The 18,199-nt window shown below is 43.6% G+C and overlaps 1 protein-coding gene across 1 annotated transcript in view; it reads left to right on the plus strand.

Moving 5' to 3' along the window:
- Positions 1–7,752: 7,752 nt before the first annotated feature.
- Ccdc175 (coiled-coil domain containing 175) overlaps positions 7,753–18,199 on the plus strand; it is a 47,891-nt gene continuing 37,444 nt past the window's right edge. The window contains exons 1-4 of the mRNA XM_075947549.1: positions 7,753–7,912; positions 10,587–10,672; positions 12,207–12,318; positions 16,463–16,598. Coding sequence (XP_075803664.1) covers positions 7,753–7,912; positions 10,587–10,672; positions 12,207–12,318; positions 16,463–16,598 — 494 coding nt within the window. The remainder of the gene's footprint in view (positions 7,913–10,586; positions 10,673–12,206; positions 12,319–16,462; positions 16,599–18,199) is intronic.

Raw genomic sequence — 18,199 nt, forward strand, 5'->3', positions numbered from 1 at the left:
CCCATAGCCCAGAGGATAACTATATGTTTTTCCTTTGGTTCACCTTCTTACTTAGCTTCTTTAGGATCACCAATTGTAGGCTCCGTGTCCCTTATTTATGGCTAGAAACCAATTATGAGTGAGTACATCCCATATTCATCTTTTTGGGTCTGGGTTACCTCACTCAGTATAGTGTTTTCTATTTCCATCCATTTGCATGCAAAATTCGAGAAGTCATTGTTTTTTACCGCAGCATAGTACTCTAATGTGTATATATTCCACACTTTCTTCATCCATTCTTCCATTGAAGGGCATCTAGGTTGTTTCCAGGTTCTGGCCTATCTTAAAAAATAAGGACAGAAGCAAATGGGAAGATACCCAGTGTTAACCACTGACCTCTGTACCCGTGTATACACACACACACAGTAAAGATGAAGAGGAGGCAATTTAGGTTCAAGGTAAAGGGATGCACCCTAGCCATGATGTAGACCACTCTTTTAAAAGATGTCTGTGCTTGCCTACTTTTCATTGCTAGAATGAAATACCGAAGGCTGGGTATTCACAGCGACAGAGGTCTGTCTTGCCAAGATTTGGATGCCCAGAGTCCACACAGCACAGCGGCAGTCACGTTGAGGGCAGGTGTTCTCGACTATCACATCATGGCACAAGTCCCTACCATGGCAGAAGCACAAGAGGGGAACATCTCATCGCCAGGAAGGAGGGGAGGACCTGTCTTGCCACCTTGCCAAGGGCCCTTCTTGTAGTGATAGGAGCGGTGGGCTGCGTTCTGCCACCCGGATCCCGCACCGCTAGCTTTACCAGAAATAATTACACGGAAACTGTATTCTTTTAAACACTGCCTGGCCCATTAGCTCTAGCCTCTTATTGGCTAATTCTCACATCTTGCTTTAACCCATATTTAATAATCTGTGTACCCCCCCCATCACCTTCTTACTAAAAGACTGGCCACTTCATTTCCACCACACAGAAGCCAAACCTCTTTTGTGGAAATCCCTGGAGGTCAAGCCATTTCCAAACCACAGCATGTGGTAAGGAAGGGAGGGTAAGGCGCAGATTTAAGCAGAGGAAACAGAGGAAAACATGGCTGTCACTGTGAACAGGGAGCTGACTGAGGAAGAAGGCTCCTGGGGGTGGGAAAAAGTGGGAGCCAGGCTTCTTTGTGTTTCCACTCTCCCAAGGGACTCCAGAAACAGTCAATTGCATTCACATATGGAGGTCATCCTGTGTTTCCTGGCATTTTGTAAATTTTAAGAAGAGATTTTTAAAGTCAAGTGGGAAGTTTATTCTTTGCTGAGTCACCTTCATATGAAAAATCTAATCTGGTACCCATTTTAAGAATAAGAATTAAGAGGAAATAAGAAATAAAGAAAACGGAGAATCCTTTATACTTAAAGAATCAGAGTGTTGAAAGTGTTTGAGAGGCTGGTAAGAGACTGTTTAAAATACCACTGCTTACCTTTCTGGGAAGGATGCCGCCTGGCTCACGAGCGACTTTGGAGAGCGGAAAGGTGAGGGATTGTTGCTCACTGGAGCACTGACTGCTTCCGGCCCAGTTTAATCTCTGGTCACTGGGTAAGTGTACCAAAGTCCTAATCCCTGTAACTGATGTGTTTTCATCGACCATGAAAGTGTTACCTCTGCCACACTGCAGGTGCGGAGCGGCTTCCACTTTCCCCGCGGAGGGAGCTACCTCAGCTCTGACTGCCACAGGAAGCTCACCCTCTTGGTTGGAACTCAAGGAAGGCCCTTCCCAGTGCGTATATAGTGAGCCTCACGCAGCTCTGGCTGGGAATCCCACTTCCTCTCTCATTAGCCACATGCTAATATTAATGTAATTTTCTTTTTCCAAAAAGAATGATAATAAGTACCCCACAGAGCTGTGACGCAGTCATGGAAGCGGCTGTTTTGGGAGGAGGTGAAACACTCTGCGGGCAGGAGCAGCAGGTGTGGCTCCTTTCCCCACCTCAGGGCCGCTTTCTCAAGAATAGGAACCAAATCTACTCATGTGTCTACTCGAAGGGCCGGTTAGGATATTTCGTGTACAGTAAACCCAACTCCTTGTGACCGTATGTGTCAGAACTAAACTTTTAGGGAAAGCCCAATTGCTCAGTTCTCCGTCCCTGGAATTGGGGAAGACTCTAGAGAAGAGGGACCCCAGGGGCGACAGTAGACATCCCCAGGTGCCCACCTTTTCTTTTCCTCTTTCTCATATTTTAATTCTTCCTGACTCCTCTAGGGTTCCCTCTGACCTCCTTCAAGTTCCCATCCCTGGTCTTTCTTGGCATACAAATGCTTTATGCTGGACATACTGCCCAATCTTGCAGACACCAACTGAGTGTGGGAATGAGCCTGGTGTCCTGTGCGGCCGTCCAGGCCTGTGTGTGATAGCAGAGGACCTTCCTGCACTGAGATCACTTCCTGCACTGAGATTCCCTCTCAACCTTGCAGGCCGTCACCAGCACCCAGGAGAAATGGCATGGAAATAAAGCCAGTTTCCCATTTGTACTATTGCAGCTGTTGGCTCACATAATCATCACTGGGGTTTGACTAACAAATCAAGGCCTGGTGGAAAGAACAGTTGCATTCGCTTTTCAGAAAGAGCGTTTATTTTCCCCTCGCACGGCAAAGACAAGAACTGCTTGAGGTGGGAAATCCTTTGAAAGTGTTCTGTGGTTAGAACATCTTCATTCTGCTTTCTGTCCACAATCCCAGGATACAAATTTCCACTTCACATGTTAAGAATGAAGACAAAAGAGGCAAATTACTTAAAACCATTAGCAATGATGTGGTCAAGAGTTGTCCCAAGACCATTTGGTTATTGAAAGCAAGCAGTCAAGAGAGAAAACTGAAGGGAGCCTCTGAGCTGAGTGTTGTTCTGAACTCTGGCTGACACAGCCTGTCCTTCCTGAGGGGTACCGGGTACCTGGCTTTCCTCCCTTGGCATCCCTCTACCAGGGTACTTCCATCTGTCTGCCTCCCTGCCAACAATCTGGTACCGCGTAGGGCACATGCTTTCTCTGCCATTTTGCCACAAATAACCACATGCCAGAGTCACTGTAACTGGGAACTGAAGATAGGCACTTCGTTCTTTAACTTGTTTTAGTTAATTAACTTGTTTTCATTTTAACTTGTTTAAAAGTAAGAAAATTATAGCATACTCCAGTCTAATTTGTGTCCACCCCCAGGTCACCTGCCCCCGCTCTTGTTGACCTCCTTCCTCCCCCAGATAGGTTTTCTTTTAGATTTTAAACCAAATCAATCACGGCACTTTAGAAGCCACTAGAAATTCTGAGAGCATGAATATTCTATTATAAAAACATCGTACAGACCCGCCAGCATGAAGTCAACTGGAAGGCTTACATTTGGGAGATACACTAGACACAAACGCCCTTCCTGTTCAGCCTGAGAAACTTTTTTGATTCCTTCTCAGTCCCAAGGGAAACATGAAGTCACAGCTAGCTTGGAGCTGACCTTGAGATTATATGTGAATTTGGTTGACTTATGTAGAGCCTGGCTCCCAGCTTGCCTGAAGCCTCTCGACTCCTGCCATGTCCACGGAGATGGCAATGTAAACCCTCACTGTTCTAACTTCTCCTCTGGGTGGCCTTGTTATTCCACTCAGGACACCGGCCACAAGGAAATATGTGAAATGCTGGACAAATTCCTTCCTAGAAGAAAGTAACAGACTTTCACGTGTGAGAATTTCTGCTTTCCCTGCTTTGTACAATTGCAGGACATCTGGGGCTGCAGCAACCATAGATAGCCATGAAGGGGGTAGGCCTTTAGGTGATGAGACAGCATGCTGAAGATGGTAGGACAGAAAGATAGGAACACTGTGTCGACTAAACCCTGATTGGGCATAGGACAGTGTGCTAGACTTGTAGGGTTTGGAGTGAGGGTGGCAGAGACTCAGTTTGCTCCATGTGCATGAGTGAGTGCGTGCGTGCATGCGTGCGTGCGTGTGTGTGTGTGTGTGTGTGTGTGTGTAGCATGTGGAAACCAAAGAACAACTTTGGGTGCCAATCCTCAGGAGGCATTTACCTTGTTTGGGGGACCTGTGGCATACTGGTTAGGCTCAGCGGGATCTCCCTTTCTCTGCTGCACCACCATGATGAGCTCTATACCTGGGTTCTGGGAGTCGAACACAAATCCTTACACTTTTGCCACAAGTAGTTTGCTACCTGAGCTATGTCCCCAGACCCTTGTTTAGTAGTCTTTTAAGTTAAGGTTCTAACTTTAATTTAACAAACATTTATTGTAGGATTATAGAAAGATCCCTGAGTTTTTTTTCTGCTAAATCACCTCTTAAGTTGCTCAGAAATATCAATTTAGCATAATACATAAAGATCAATAATTAAGGATACACTTGAATTGGTTTGAGCATATAGACAGAAAGTAAGTTAAAAATGAAGTTTTCATAAAAAGAAGCATTTCTTTGCTTTACAACTTCCGAAACCCCAAATGGTTCTTTTTCCTATCACGTAATCTGTAGCTCCATGCACCTCGCTTACTGGATTCTAACATATGAGGGGATGGGTATTGAGGCACTACATCCCGGATCTGAAATGTCACACATTTTGAAATCTTGGTCTTCAGCCTATGATGCTACTAGAGATGCTGGAACCCTTAACAGGTAGAGCTCAGCAAAAGGAAGTTAGGTCACTGAGGTGTACCCTTGAAAAAGATCCTGGAACCACCCTCTGGCTCTCCGTCTTACTGCAGACTACATGTCACCAGTCAATCAACCATGGGCCCAAATCTAGGAGTGAAATCAGCCCCTCTTCCTTTTAAATCAGTTGACTAATGCATTGTGTCTCTGCAGCATCTTGTGCACTTAGAACTGTTTTATAAGACCGTGCTGAGACAGACACAGTATCATCAAGAAATACCGGCATACAAAGTTTAGAGTTCTAGCCAGGGATAAGTGATGTACAGTAAGCTACAGTGAGCCAAAGCTCCAGTGAGGTCAGTTCTGCCATAAACACTGAGATGATCGTTATGATGAAAACAATGAACATGCCCGCCTCTCTCAAGTGTTTCTGTAGGTATGTGCATGCAAATTGATAGCCATTCTTTCTAATATTTACAGTATTGATTAACCATATAATTTTTGGCATTTCATAAGGATTAGTAATAGTTTGGATAGTCTTTCCAACAATCCTACGAATTAAGAGCTATTATTGCTTCCACTCATTTCGAGCCATGAGTGACATGAATAGAGGCCGCCAGTCTGAAGATACACTCTATGCCGTAGGTGGTAGAGCTCATTTAAATTCATCAGACAGGAGCCACGCCCTAAACCACTTAATGGCTCACTTCTTAGGTTGTCCCACTGCGTGGATGTCCCGAAGGTTGCTTAAAAACGGTCCCAGTGCACACATACACAGTGGACTATATACAATTTTTATTGCTTAAAATAGAACTTTATACCTATATTATCATGTATGCATAATGATGTGTGTGAAAATGTCACATTTCGTATACTAACTAAAAATTTTTAATAAAATAAAATGGCAACTAGCAAGTTCATAGTATGTCCTTGAACACAGTCGTGGTTGGTTTCTTTAAGAACTATTATTTGGGCTGAAGAGAAGGCTCAGTTGATATAATCCTTACTACATAGCACAAAGCCCCAAGTTTATGTTCCCAGTGTTCACGTAAAAGCTTGGCATAGCAGTGTTTCCCTAAGTTCCCAGAACTGGGAAAGCAGGGAGGCAGGACGTTCTCTGTGGCTTGCTGGCTAGCTAGTCTAGTCAAATGGGCTAGTTCCACTTTCAGTGAGGGACCCTGCCTCAAAATGTAAAATGGAGAACTCCTGAGGAAATCACCCAACACTGACCTTTGAAAACTATACAAAGGATTGAGCACTCGCTCACACACACAAGCACACACACATGCATGCACGCAGAACCATTCTATGATGTGTTATGTGTTATATGCTGACTCCTCATACAATGTCCTAAGTTGTTCTCCTGTTAAGGTATAGAAATTTACATTCTCAGTACCAACTCTTTAAATTATTATTCTTTTGATCCTCAATTATACAATGTAAAGATGAGAGCACTATTTTTATTTGAATAGTAATGCGTGTAAAAAACTTTTGCTGTGTTTCTAGGACATGTTTCATGTTGTTTGTCCAGATTTCTAGTTCAAAATTGAAAGTTCCTTTGAAAATGATGGAGTTACTTTCATTAAAAAAAAACCATGAGCAAAGAAGATGTTGGACATGTTTCATGAAACATGTTCAGAGAGAATAAAATATTACCAATAACAGAAAGAGATTTTGAACAACTAGAAAACCTATAATGACACTAATGTGTAGGAAGGATGCTGATAGTCCCTTGGGAATAAGCCTTCATGTGTAGACAGCAAAGAACAGTGATATAAAGGGGGTGATGAGAAGGAAGACTATACAGGTCAGATTATAATGGTCTAGTGTGTATGTTTCCAGAGAGGAAGCTCTCAGAGGAAATATGCCACAAGGATAATAAAAGACAAATAAAAGGAAAACATCAGAAAACCACCAGGACCCTGTATGATCCTCACACTCCCACCACCAGGACCCTGTGTGGTACTCAGGTCCCCATATTTTCTACTGAGCATCTGGAAACTGCTGGAGTTCTGGAATCATCCCTTTCAAGCTCTCAGGTTCCAAACCTGCCCACCTGAGGTCCTTCAAGGCTGGAAAACTCTCCCTCTAAACAGAAACAGAATGGTTTTCCTGCCTCCTAACCTCTGCCTAGCGTCTCCTATTGGTTCAACTTACCCAGAAAGCCAAGATCACAAGAGAGTTTGGGAAACCGGCCTTCTTGTATCCGTCAAAGAGGGAATAATTCAGAGGCAAGAACTGGTCTGAATATAATTAGACTAAATCTAGCAAAAGGAGAGGAGCCAAGACAGTGCCCAGAGTCAGGATAAGACTCTCCTGGACGAAGAATATCTAGATTCTGGAAGTGATTAGGCTGGAGGCCTTCTCTGGATGTGGTAGCATCCAGATGATGGCAGAAGGCAGACCCAGGGTCCTCCCCTAGAAAGTGGGTCCAGATACCCACCCCAAAGGCTAACAATGGTTAAATGGGTCCCTGGAGGGAACGTATTCAGAACAGGATCCAAAACATAAACACCACATAGTTGACAGCTAATGATATTACAATCAGTACGACTTCAGTTCCAACATCTGCAAAGAAACCTTAGGAAGGGCCCTTAAACCGTCTTGCTTGTCTCTAGACAGGCAGAGCTGACCACACTCAACACCGCGCCTGATCAGTCACGTGTCGCTGTCATCAAATAGTTCACAAAAGGATAAAAAGAACTATGGTTCAAGGCAAAATGTGTTCATAAAATAGTCCTGGGAGGGTAAAAACCTAGTGCAGTATTCAATGGGCCCAGTGCTGTCTTCCTGTGGCCTCGGAAACTCACTTAATCACCCATGCCTCAGTTTCCTCCTCCGAATAAAAAGACTGCCACATGAAGTCACCGAGCAGATTAAGAGAGCTACTATACGGAGAGGCCCGAGGCGTTCAAACGTGGTTCTTGTTGTTCCCAGATGCGGTGTGTAAGGAAAGTGTCAGAAATGTAACACGGCCAAAAGCTGAAGTCATTTAACCAGAATCACTTAGGCTTTGGTGGTAGAGAACCAAAGGAGATGCCTACCACCGGTGGGGGCCACAAGGGGGCGCCCGGAGACGTTAGCGTCATCGTTGCCCCTGGCAACCGCGTTCCTCTGACTTCGCCGGCGCTAATCCCAGCAAGATGGCCCTACGCTCCTGGACCCCGGACCAGGGGTTTATCAGCGAGACAGTGAAGCAGCCGGCTTCCGTCTCCACTAGCCCCTCCCTGGAGACATGCAGCCTCCCCCCCACTCTGGGCTCGTCCGTAGCGGCCGCCGCGTTAGAGCAGCTCTTAGTTGTGGGTGAGAAGTTCTAGAGACACCAGGAGTCATGTCCTCCTTGGAGATGGTGGCCCGCTCGGCGCTTGACAGGAGCCTGGGCAGGCGTTCTTCTCCTGAAACTACAACAGTTCCTCTTAGTGGGGGAGATGAGAGACCAGGAGGGATTAAGCGTTCAGCGCGTCTGCTCAAGCGCTGTAGGGTGAAGGATGAATATAACCATTGAGTGTCCCCAGCCATCGACCTGGACCAGAGTATCTGATTTCCACTTCAGACCGCTCCTCTCTCCTTTCTTTCATGGGTTTTTCTCCCGCCACCCTTTACCGTGGGAAACTGGAGACTTTAAAGACGCGTAGAAGAAGGAATGCTTAAGAAAGAAAATTAGATAAAAGACAGTGTTTGGGAGACTCGGATCAAAAATGATCTTGTGTGTGTGACGGGCTAACACACGTAGCCCGCTTTGGCTCTGATCTGTCTATCACCGGGTCATAACACGGATACTTGTTTCTTGGCTAGTGGGGCTGTTTGTAGGAGGCTGGGAAGGCTTTAGAGGGCGGGGTTCAGCGGAGAGAAGTCTGTCACTGAGCGGGATGGGAGTGGCCTTCGTTTTTTGGTTTGGTTTTGTTTTGCTTCTTTGTTTTGTTTTTTGTTTTTTCAAGACCAGGTTTCTCTGTAGCTTTGGAGCCTGTCCTGGAACTAGCACTTGTAGACCAGGCTGGCCCCGAACTCACAGATCTTCCTGCCTCTGCCTCTCAAGTGTTGGCATTAAAGGCGTGCACCACCACCACCACCACCACCACCGGGCTTGGAGTGGACTTTGAAGGTCTTAACAAGCCCTGGGTTGCTGCTTGCCTTCTGCTTCCAAGGAACAGCTTTCCTACACACTGGCTGCAGTGATCCATGATGGACTGAAGTCCTCTAAACCCTGAGCAAAAATAAAAAACTCCTTCCCTAAGCTGTTTCCATTAGGCATTTTGACCACAGCCATTCAAAAGTAACTAATAAGATGCTTATTCAGTTAGAATTCTCAATATGTTAGTCCCCAAAAGGCATTTCTAGTTGGGAGCAAAAGCCGTTTAGACCATTAAGAGCAAACCATCTAATTGTTTGACTATGGCCATTGTACTGCTTCGGAACAAGCATTTCTGTGATGGCTTGCAGTTAAGGTGATTTCCCTTTCACCCTCTTAGAGGATTGAGTTTAATTTCCCACTTCTCCACAAAAAAAGTTAATAATCAATGACACAAATTGCCCCCGTGTAGCCAAAGGTCATTGTTAGAACTTGAACCTGGAGTTCTCATTGTGCTTATCTCTAGATCAATGTGTCCATTCAACCCTATTAATCGTGCACAAATACTTTTCATATGCTAATAATGTGTGGAGACTCGAGAAATTTTCTATTTTTCCCTTGATAACTGTGTACATGCATACACATTATCTTGAGCATAGCCGTCCCTCCTTCCTCTCGCCCACTCCTCCCACACCAAACTTCCTCTCTGCCTCTTTGTTTTACTTCTCCTCCTCCCATTGAGCTCAGCTAGAGTTACAAGTAGAAAATACTGACTGACCTTACTGACTCCACCTTGTGCAGGTCTTGTATAGGTGATCATAGCTGCAGTGAGCTTGGAGGTGCAGTAGCCATGTCTGGATGACAGCCTATCACAGCACTCCCGGATCTTTTTCTTAGGAAGAAACTTCATTAATGCTTCTTATACCTGGGTGTGGGAATCCCAGCACTTGTGAGGGTGAAGACAACAAGATCCAAAGGTTAGGGTCATCCCTGGCTACATAGCAAGTTGGAGACCAGCATGAGAAACAACTGAAATTTTCTAAAAATAAACTTTATTTAAAGTAACATAAATATTTCCTGCTCTGAGTTTAGTTAGAAAGTGTGTAAGTCTCCAGAATATTCTAAAGCAATAGCAGGTATGTGGTCACTTACTCCATAAAGACCAAAGAAAGGACTGTAGTGCACTTTTGCCTCTTTAACACGTCTGACTATACCGAGCATAGCTCTGCGGGAGAGTCCAGCTTCCCTGGAACTGAGGGCAGATGCTAAGTTCACTCTACCGAGAGATGGAAATGGCTACTTGTGTTCTCTTCTTAGAGCTCCCTATTTGCCGAGGCTGTGGGAAAAGGAGAGCTCTTTGAGTACACCAGTGAACAAAGGGGGAATGGAAACACTGTCACACCTCCCCAGTGACAAATATGGAATCTCATCTGCAGTTTGCAGTTTTGTACAGAAGTACATGCCATGAGGGATTCTTGTGTGTGTATTTCTGACACAACATAATTTTGTTTTATATATATATATATATATACATATATATATATATACACATATATATGTATATGTGTGTGTGTGGATAGGAAACCCTTTAAACCTGTATTACAGACACCTGATCTTTTTCTCATTTGTAAATGCTTATTGATATTTCATCTTTTTGAAATCTCTTCCGGTCATAAGATATATCTACAAAGATGAATTTAGTGGGAGATTTTCCTTAAAGATAATAAAACATATATCTAAGTTAGGATACTGTGCAATAGGAAACATATTCAAAGGAAATTCACAATGTTCAATAGACATTCAAATAGCATAAGGTTCAGCATTTGAACCAGATCATAAAGGCTGAACCAAGCAGGATTGGAACAAATCCCTTAAGATATCTTAATATTCTAATCTTTTGTTTTTCAGAAAAATCTCTGCAAGGTGACTATTTCACTTGCAATGAAGAAGTTAAAACCTTCCTTAAGAACATTATTGTTGCTGTCAAAAAACTGGTACTGTATTATCTTTAAGATATTTTTTCAGGCTTTCACTTATACCTTTATTAACCCTTAATTTATGTGTGACTCTGCTCAAGGTGCATAAATATGTGAACAGAGAAAATATTTAAATATTAAATATTAATATTGAAATGGTATTAATTATTAAATATGGGTTTGTATAGAAGTAAAGATTTTCACTGTGCGTAATTAAGGAATCTAGTCCCCTTCCACTTAATACCTGAATCTTCAAATCTTTCAAGTAGCAAACATAAATCCCTCTATTTTATAAAATAACCAATGTCTATAAATGTAATACATGTTCTTCCTAGAAAATTTACAAACTAAATCAGCAGAAGTAAAAATAAAAATAAAAGCCACCATCAACTCCACTACCTTCAAATATTCACAATTAATTCTCTTACTTTCAGAGTACAGGTGATACCCGCATTGAATTCTGTTTTTTGCAGAAATAATACACTAGTAAGAAAATGTCCTTCAGCCTGATCTTATGAAGGCATTTTCTCAACTGAGGTTTCCTCCTTTCAGATAACTCTAGCTTGTGCCAAGTTGACATAAAACTAGCCAGCACACCACCACCCACCATGCCCTCTCCCCCTCAGCTGACATGACGCTGAGCTTTGGGAAATTATGGTCAAAAAGGAAGAATTTCTTCTTAGGTTCCAGCGTGCAGCCCAGCAGACCCCTCTACTACACGTGCTAGAGAATGCAATTATGCAATCTGACTTTCAGTTGGTAAATGTGACAGAAGTTTCTCGGGTTACAAAATAGCTATGTCTTTATCTACGTAAAAGATGATCTTTGAGTGTTTCTCCTCCTTTAAATACATTTGTACCTAAAGCAAGCAAATGAATCATCATTCTCAAGACTGTTTAGATTTATAGATATGAAAAAGTCTGGGGGCTGGAGAGATGCTCAGCAGTTAAGAGCACCCAGGGTTGGTTCCCAGCACCCACATTGTAGTACATGACTCCAGTTCCAGGATCCAGGGCTCTTTTTTGATCTCTGCTGGCACCAGATATATATATATATATATATATATATATATATATATATATATATATATATTTGAATATATATATATACATATATATTATACACGATACATGGGGGTACACATGTACATGGATAAATATATTTTAAAGGGGAAAAGCATTGCTCTCTTTATTCCTACATGAGTATTTATAGGGAAACTTGATTTTTAGTGAGTGGCCTTAGTTTAGCCCTTCTTGCTGGACTCTTACCATTTAAATGAATTGAAGCTGGATATAGGAAACAGGTACCCAGAAGGAAAACGTTCTGAGTAAAAGAAAACCAGCAGAAACTAAAGGATAAATCGGCAGTGGCAGATTAAAATCTGATTGTAAGTCGTCATCTTTCCCTGTCGTCTGCCACATAAAACCAGCAGCAGGAGAGGTTTGGTGGAATTGGCCTTTCAACCCCCCAAACAAACAGACCCTTTCTTAGGAAATAGACATTATTTTGATGCATTATCTTTTTAACAATGCAGTCTAATTATTTTTTTCAGGAAGAAATGAGAAAACAAACAGTTGAGCTTCTGGAAATTGAAAGTATGGAGCTGAGCAGACTCTATTTTCTGCTGGAGACTGTGCCCGACAGCATCAACAGGGAGCTGGAAGGTACTTCCGGCCATCAGTGTCAATCACAGGCAGAGAGAACCCCAAGGGCTTTGGAATAAAAGGTTTAATAGTTGTGCTTATATAAGCACCCATAGGAAGATTACCTGGTGTGAATATTGTGATCGGCAGCAAGTCCCCATTTTATTTTTAAGTGGCAAAATATACTCTATAGAAACTTAATTTACATAATTTTGCTACTAAATTGACTTAAGAGATGGCTCAGTCCATTTCTGATAGATAGCTACCCGCATAAGTTAGGCACCGTGGGTGTCCTCATTTTGTTTATATGGCGCTGGTGACTCTAGGTACTTGACATGAGTAGTCTTGTTGTGATTGGCTTACTTCACTTAATGGATGGGGGCACGTGTTGGGATATCCTTCCTTTTTAGGTTGAACCACATTCCCTGGTACGTACCTACCAGGCTTTGCTTATGTTTTGTGAGCTTCCTTTGACTTTTGGCTGTTGTGAATAATGATGTTTATGACCGGTGTCCGACTGCACAGGTGAGCTCCGCTTTTAACTCTCTTGGCTCTGTATCAAGAAATGGAATCAGGGGATTGCATGGTAACTCCACACGCAGCTGTTACAAGCCAGCCATCATGAGTAGCCACCAGCAATGCACAAGGCTTCATTTCCTCCCCATCCTTGCCAACATTTGCTCTTTTATGCTTTTGTTTGTTTTAGTGAGACCTATTCTATCCCACATTAATTAGACTCTCGTTGTGGTTTTAATTTGAATTTTTCCCCAACGATTCATGACTTTGAATGTCTTTTCCTGTGCTTGTTGCTCGCCCAGGCCCTTTGTCCTTATCGTGGTTATAGTTGTCATTGTTGGGTTGTGGAGTTTTTATTACTCTCAATGTTAACCTCTTACTAGAAATAACATTTGCAAATACCCGCTCCTACTCCAGAGCTCGCCTTTAACCTCTGTTGATGGTGAGCATTGATAGAAGCTTATAATCTGCTGGTCTAAATTGTCTATTTTTTCTTTGGTTGGCTATGCTTTGTATCCAAAAAAAAAAATCATTCCCAAATCTGATGACATAAAGATTTTAACTGAGCCTGGAAAGATGGCTCAGTAGTTAAGATCATTTGCTGCTCTTGCAGAGGACCTGGGTTCGGTTCCTAGCTCCCACATGGCAGCTCACTACCATCCACAGCTTCAGTTCCAGAGCCTCCGACGCCCTCTTCTGGCCTCCATGGGCACCACACATTTACAAAGTTCACAGAAACTCACACAGGCTTACTCACATACACATAAATAAAAGGAAATAATGGAGTTTTAAAAACTGACCTTAACCCATCTTTTCCTCTGAGAGCATCTCTTAAATGTTTTGATTCAGATTTCGTGGCGCTGGAGATCAAACCCATGGTCTCCCACACACGCTAGAGGAACATCCCATTGCTAAGATGTATTTCCAGTCCCTAAGAAATTTAAACTATTAGCTCTTACATTTATCTCTTGGAATCATTTAGTTAAATTTGTGGTGTCAGTCCAGGACCCAACTTTATTTTTCCAGCTGCAAGAAAAATCAGTCAAGACTCACGATTGAGTTCCTCTCTAATAATCACCTTGAGCAAAGAGAGCATCCGTATTTTAGTGTCTGATTGACAATAAGGGAGCTGAACCTTACAGGTCTTTCTCATTAAAAGCAGTGAGGGCAGGAACTCGAGCAGGGCAGGAACCTGGAGACGGGCGCTGATTCAGAGATCATGGAGGGCTGGTGCTCACTGGTTTGCCCACCATGACTTGCTCAGCCTGTTTTCTCATAGAACCCAGGACCACCAGCCCAGAGATGTCACCACCCACAATGAGCTGGGCCCTCCTCAGTCAATCACTAATTAGAAAACGCCCTACATTTGGATCTTATGGAGTCATTTTCTCACTTGAGGTTCCCTTTTTTTGGATAACTCTAGCTTGTGTCAAGTTGATTTAAAAAAAAAAAAAACCTAACCAACATCACCCCCACCCCCATCCCTTGCTAAGAGACTGCTTCTCAGCTTTGGCAGCAGAGGACACTGGGAAGTGTCAGAGAGAAGGAAGAGGTTTTGTGTTTAGGTTCCAGTGTTCGGCTTGGCAGACCCCTCCACTGAATGTGATAGTGGCAAACCTCAGCCCTACAGGGAACCGTAGCCTTCAATACCCAACGCATCCCCATCACCCATAAAGAACCCTTTTAAGCAGCTTCATGGTAGTGCCAAACAGAGACACAACTCAGTGGAGGGCTTCCCTTGATTTCCTTGAGCAGCTCCATCTGTGTGAAGTCCTCTAGCACTCTAGAAAGGTTTCCAGAAAGTTCCATGCATCTCTTTGCCGTCCCATAGAGCACAGCTTTTTCTAGTAAGGGCTGCCTCTCAAAGCTGAAGCTGCCACTTCCCGACTTCCCATGCTTTTTATCTTTGGTTGTAGCTAGGAGCAATTTTATTCATTTATGTATTTATTTGTCCAAAGACAAGTACCGCTGCCTGGCTAGTTCGTAGCACTCTTAAAGAAACTTTTGCTGTTGGATTTCTGAGAGTTCTAACCTCCAACTGTGTCCTAACTGGTACTGTAGGTTACATAACCAAGCAATATGCTTAGCGTTGCATCAGCCGAGAAGGAAAGCACAATGACGCCTGCACACAGGAAAAAAAAAAAAAGACTACTCAGAATCTCCATCCGAGGGAGAGTTAGAAAAATGTTTCTGGTTTACTTTCTTCGGTTGTTTTTCTTTATTTTCCAGATTGGGTTACGTTTCAATAAGCAGAAAAAAAATATGTCAGTGGGAAAGCTGCACATCAAGTTAACCTGTACGGTCCTTGATGCAGGCTGTATGAGTTTTTTTGTTTGTTTGTTTGTTTTTTGTTTTTTTGTTTGTTTTTTTTGTTTGTTTTTTTCCAGACAGGGTTTCTCTGTAGCTTTGGAGCCTGTCCTAGAACTAGCTCTTGTAGACCAGGCTGGCCTCGAACTCCCAGAGATCCGCCTGCCTCTGCCTCCCGAGTGCTGGGATTAAAGGCGTGCGCCACCACCATCCGGCTGCAGGCTGTATGAGTAACTGGGGAAGTTTAACTGGCTTTCTGTCAGTATCAGAAGCACCAAGGGCGGATGGGTTAGAACGGTCAGAATCTCCAGGCACCTCTCAGACACACTGTTTGGCAGCAGAGCCTGCACGTGAATAGGATTCCCTAGTGATAAAGATGTGTATCTGAGACACAAAGTTGGAGACGTTTTGTTACCACAAATTTAATTAGTAACCTAGAAAAAGGATAGACTGGGAGCAGTAGCCTGAGTCTCTAAGGGGAGCTATCAGCTAGTTGCTGGGGAAGTTGTCGTGTAGAAGTGTGTTGACCCTTGGTCATCATGCTGGATAACCCCCTAAAGCGGTGGTTCTCAACTTTCCTGAAGCTATGACCCTTTAATGCAGCTCCTCAGGTTGTGGTGAGCCCCAAACCATAAAGTTATTGCCGTTGCTGATTTATAGCTGTAAATTTGCTACCATTATGAATTGCGATGTAAATATCTGGTAAGCGGTAGGGGTAGCGACCCACAGGTTGAGAACCCGCTCCTCTAAAGACTCCCATAGTTGCACTGGGTTTTTGCAAGAAGAGTCTTGAGGCAATGGCTTTCGCACCGTTATAGTTTTAGGGTACATAATCTGAAGAGGAGGGTGGGATACAGAACCAAGACAGCTAAGAAGGGAGAGCCAACATGGAGTGCATTACATTACATCAGCTGCAACTAGCCACAACTAGTGATGAGAGCATGCTTGCTCCAATAAAGCTCCTTCTCAGTAGCATCCACGGTTGGGAAGGAGGAAAGCAGCACCCACGCCCTGCTTCCTTTCACCCGTGTTTCCATGTCTGTCCCTCCTCCTGGACTTCTGACCACACATGCATGGTCACGGACGGTCAGAAGGATGTCCTTGGTAGGAGCTAATAGTGTGAGACCAGTGGGAGTCAGTTGCTGCCAGACTCTGCCCTGTGAAGCTTTTCAGAGCACAGAAGCTGGCTACACCTGACTGAGATGGCCCAGATGGCTAAGAAGGGTCTGGTTCAGAATCATGATGAAGGGAATATTTCCGTGAAAGACAGTTCTCTTAGGGTAGGAAGAGCGTCGCTGTGGCTCCCCTGGAATGACGGTCATTTTTTTCACTTGCTTTTAAGAATGTGTCAGCGATGCTCGCAGACTCAACATTTTTGAGCTAAATCAAATGAGAATCAAGATGGAAAGGATGGATAACAAAGCAGAGTTTCTAAAGAAGGAAATCCTTGATCTGGAGGAAGTGAATGAAGCTCTGGGGTAGGTATTTCTCCTTTCAGTGTTCGAGAGACTGGAATGCTCGTTGGCGAACTAGATGCTTCCTTCCGAGGCACCTCCTAAGGTGGAAGCTTACAGTGTTTTCAGTTTCTGCTCTTACAGAATTAAACTTTGCAACCCCGCCCTGCTCCAAGGCAAGCCCTCATGTTGGAAATACAAGTACATATCAATCCAATTCTGCTTCATCCAGTTCAGTTCCTTAAAGGTCTTCAATCTTGCCTATAATCTACTGATGGGCGAAGTTAGTTTGAGGGTTTATACAGAGTTAATGAGACCATGTATGTAACTGCCTATAATGGGATCTCCCGGCACCCTTTCTTTATTCCTGAGCTGTTGCTTTGAGCCAACACTTCATCCCTTGGGTCTCACTTTCTGTAAAACAGGATTCAGAACTCCTGACCAACCTAGCTCATAAGAGGAAGATATATTCTAAAAGGAGAAAACAATAAAAAGTTTGAAGAATAACTCATCACTGTGAGCAAATTTGCAAGGCTCAAACATAACTATCAGCATGCTGGCATTCCATATTAAGAAACGTTCAAGGGACCCCATTATAGCATAGCAGTTGGTGCACAGGGACTGGTATGATCTCAAAGCCCACGGGCTTGCTTTCCAAACTAGGTCCTCAGAACGCTTGCCCTAGGAGATAAGTTATAAATGAGGCTCATAATTACATATTGAGGAATAATAATCATTCTAGCTCCTACTAAGGATTCACAAAGCATTTTAAGCATGGACTGTGCTAGCCACCATTTCCAGAGATAGCTATAAACCAGACTACTTCTAAACCAACAACCAGAAATAAAACATGCAGCCAGATACACCAAGTGACATCACTCCTTTCTGCCCCCATGATTTTGGGATTTAAGTAAGGATCAGGATCCTGAGGGGGCTTGTTAACACAGAGACTTCTGGTATTTGGTAGGCCTAGCTGGTAGCAGGGTGGGGATAAAGATCAGTATTTCTAATAGCTTCCGGGTAACTCTCATCCTGCAGTTTCATCACGATGGGAAACACTCTGCTGGAGATAAATCTTGAGGGAAAGAGAAGGTCCAAATAGAGGTTGGTGGATTGACAAGACAGCACTGTAAAGCTACAATCACCACCTGTTCTTCTACTTTTCAAAGGAAGATATATTATTCAGGTCCTCACAGGCTCTGACGAGCAGTGGTGAGACCCTGCCGGCTCCTGCTCACTGCTGGGAAACTAGAGACTATGGAGGCTTTGGGATGTGTTTTCCTTAGGCCTGTATCCTTCCTGTGTGTGCCTGTTTCTCAAAGCACCACCACAAGCACCACTGCCAGCAGCACCACAAATAGTTGAGTTTTTCGGTTGATTTGCTTTCTTCCCTGTAGAAGGGACAGCAAGCTGCGTTCCTGCCGCCCGGCTCCTAGCCACCTGGCTAGCTTGTGCCCAGGAATAACAACACACAAATTGTATTCTTTTAAACACTGCCTGGCCCATTAGCTCTAGCCTCTTACTGGATAACTCTCACATCTTGATTAACCCATTTCTAATAATCTGTGTAGCACCACGAAGTGGTGGCTTACCAGGAAGATTCTAACCTGCGTCCATCTCGGAGA

Source organism: Microtus pennsylvanicus, chromosome 14 (genome assembly GCF_037038515.1).
Source record: "Microtus pennsylvanicus isolate mMicPen1 chromosome 14, mMicPen1.hap1, whole genome shotgun sequence".
Taxonomy (NCBI): Eukaryota; Metazoa; Chordata; class Mammalia; order Rodentia; family Cricetidae; genus Microtus; species Microtus pennsylvanicus.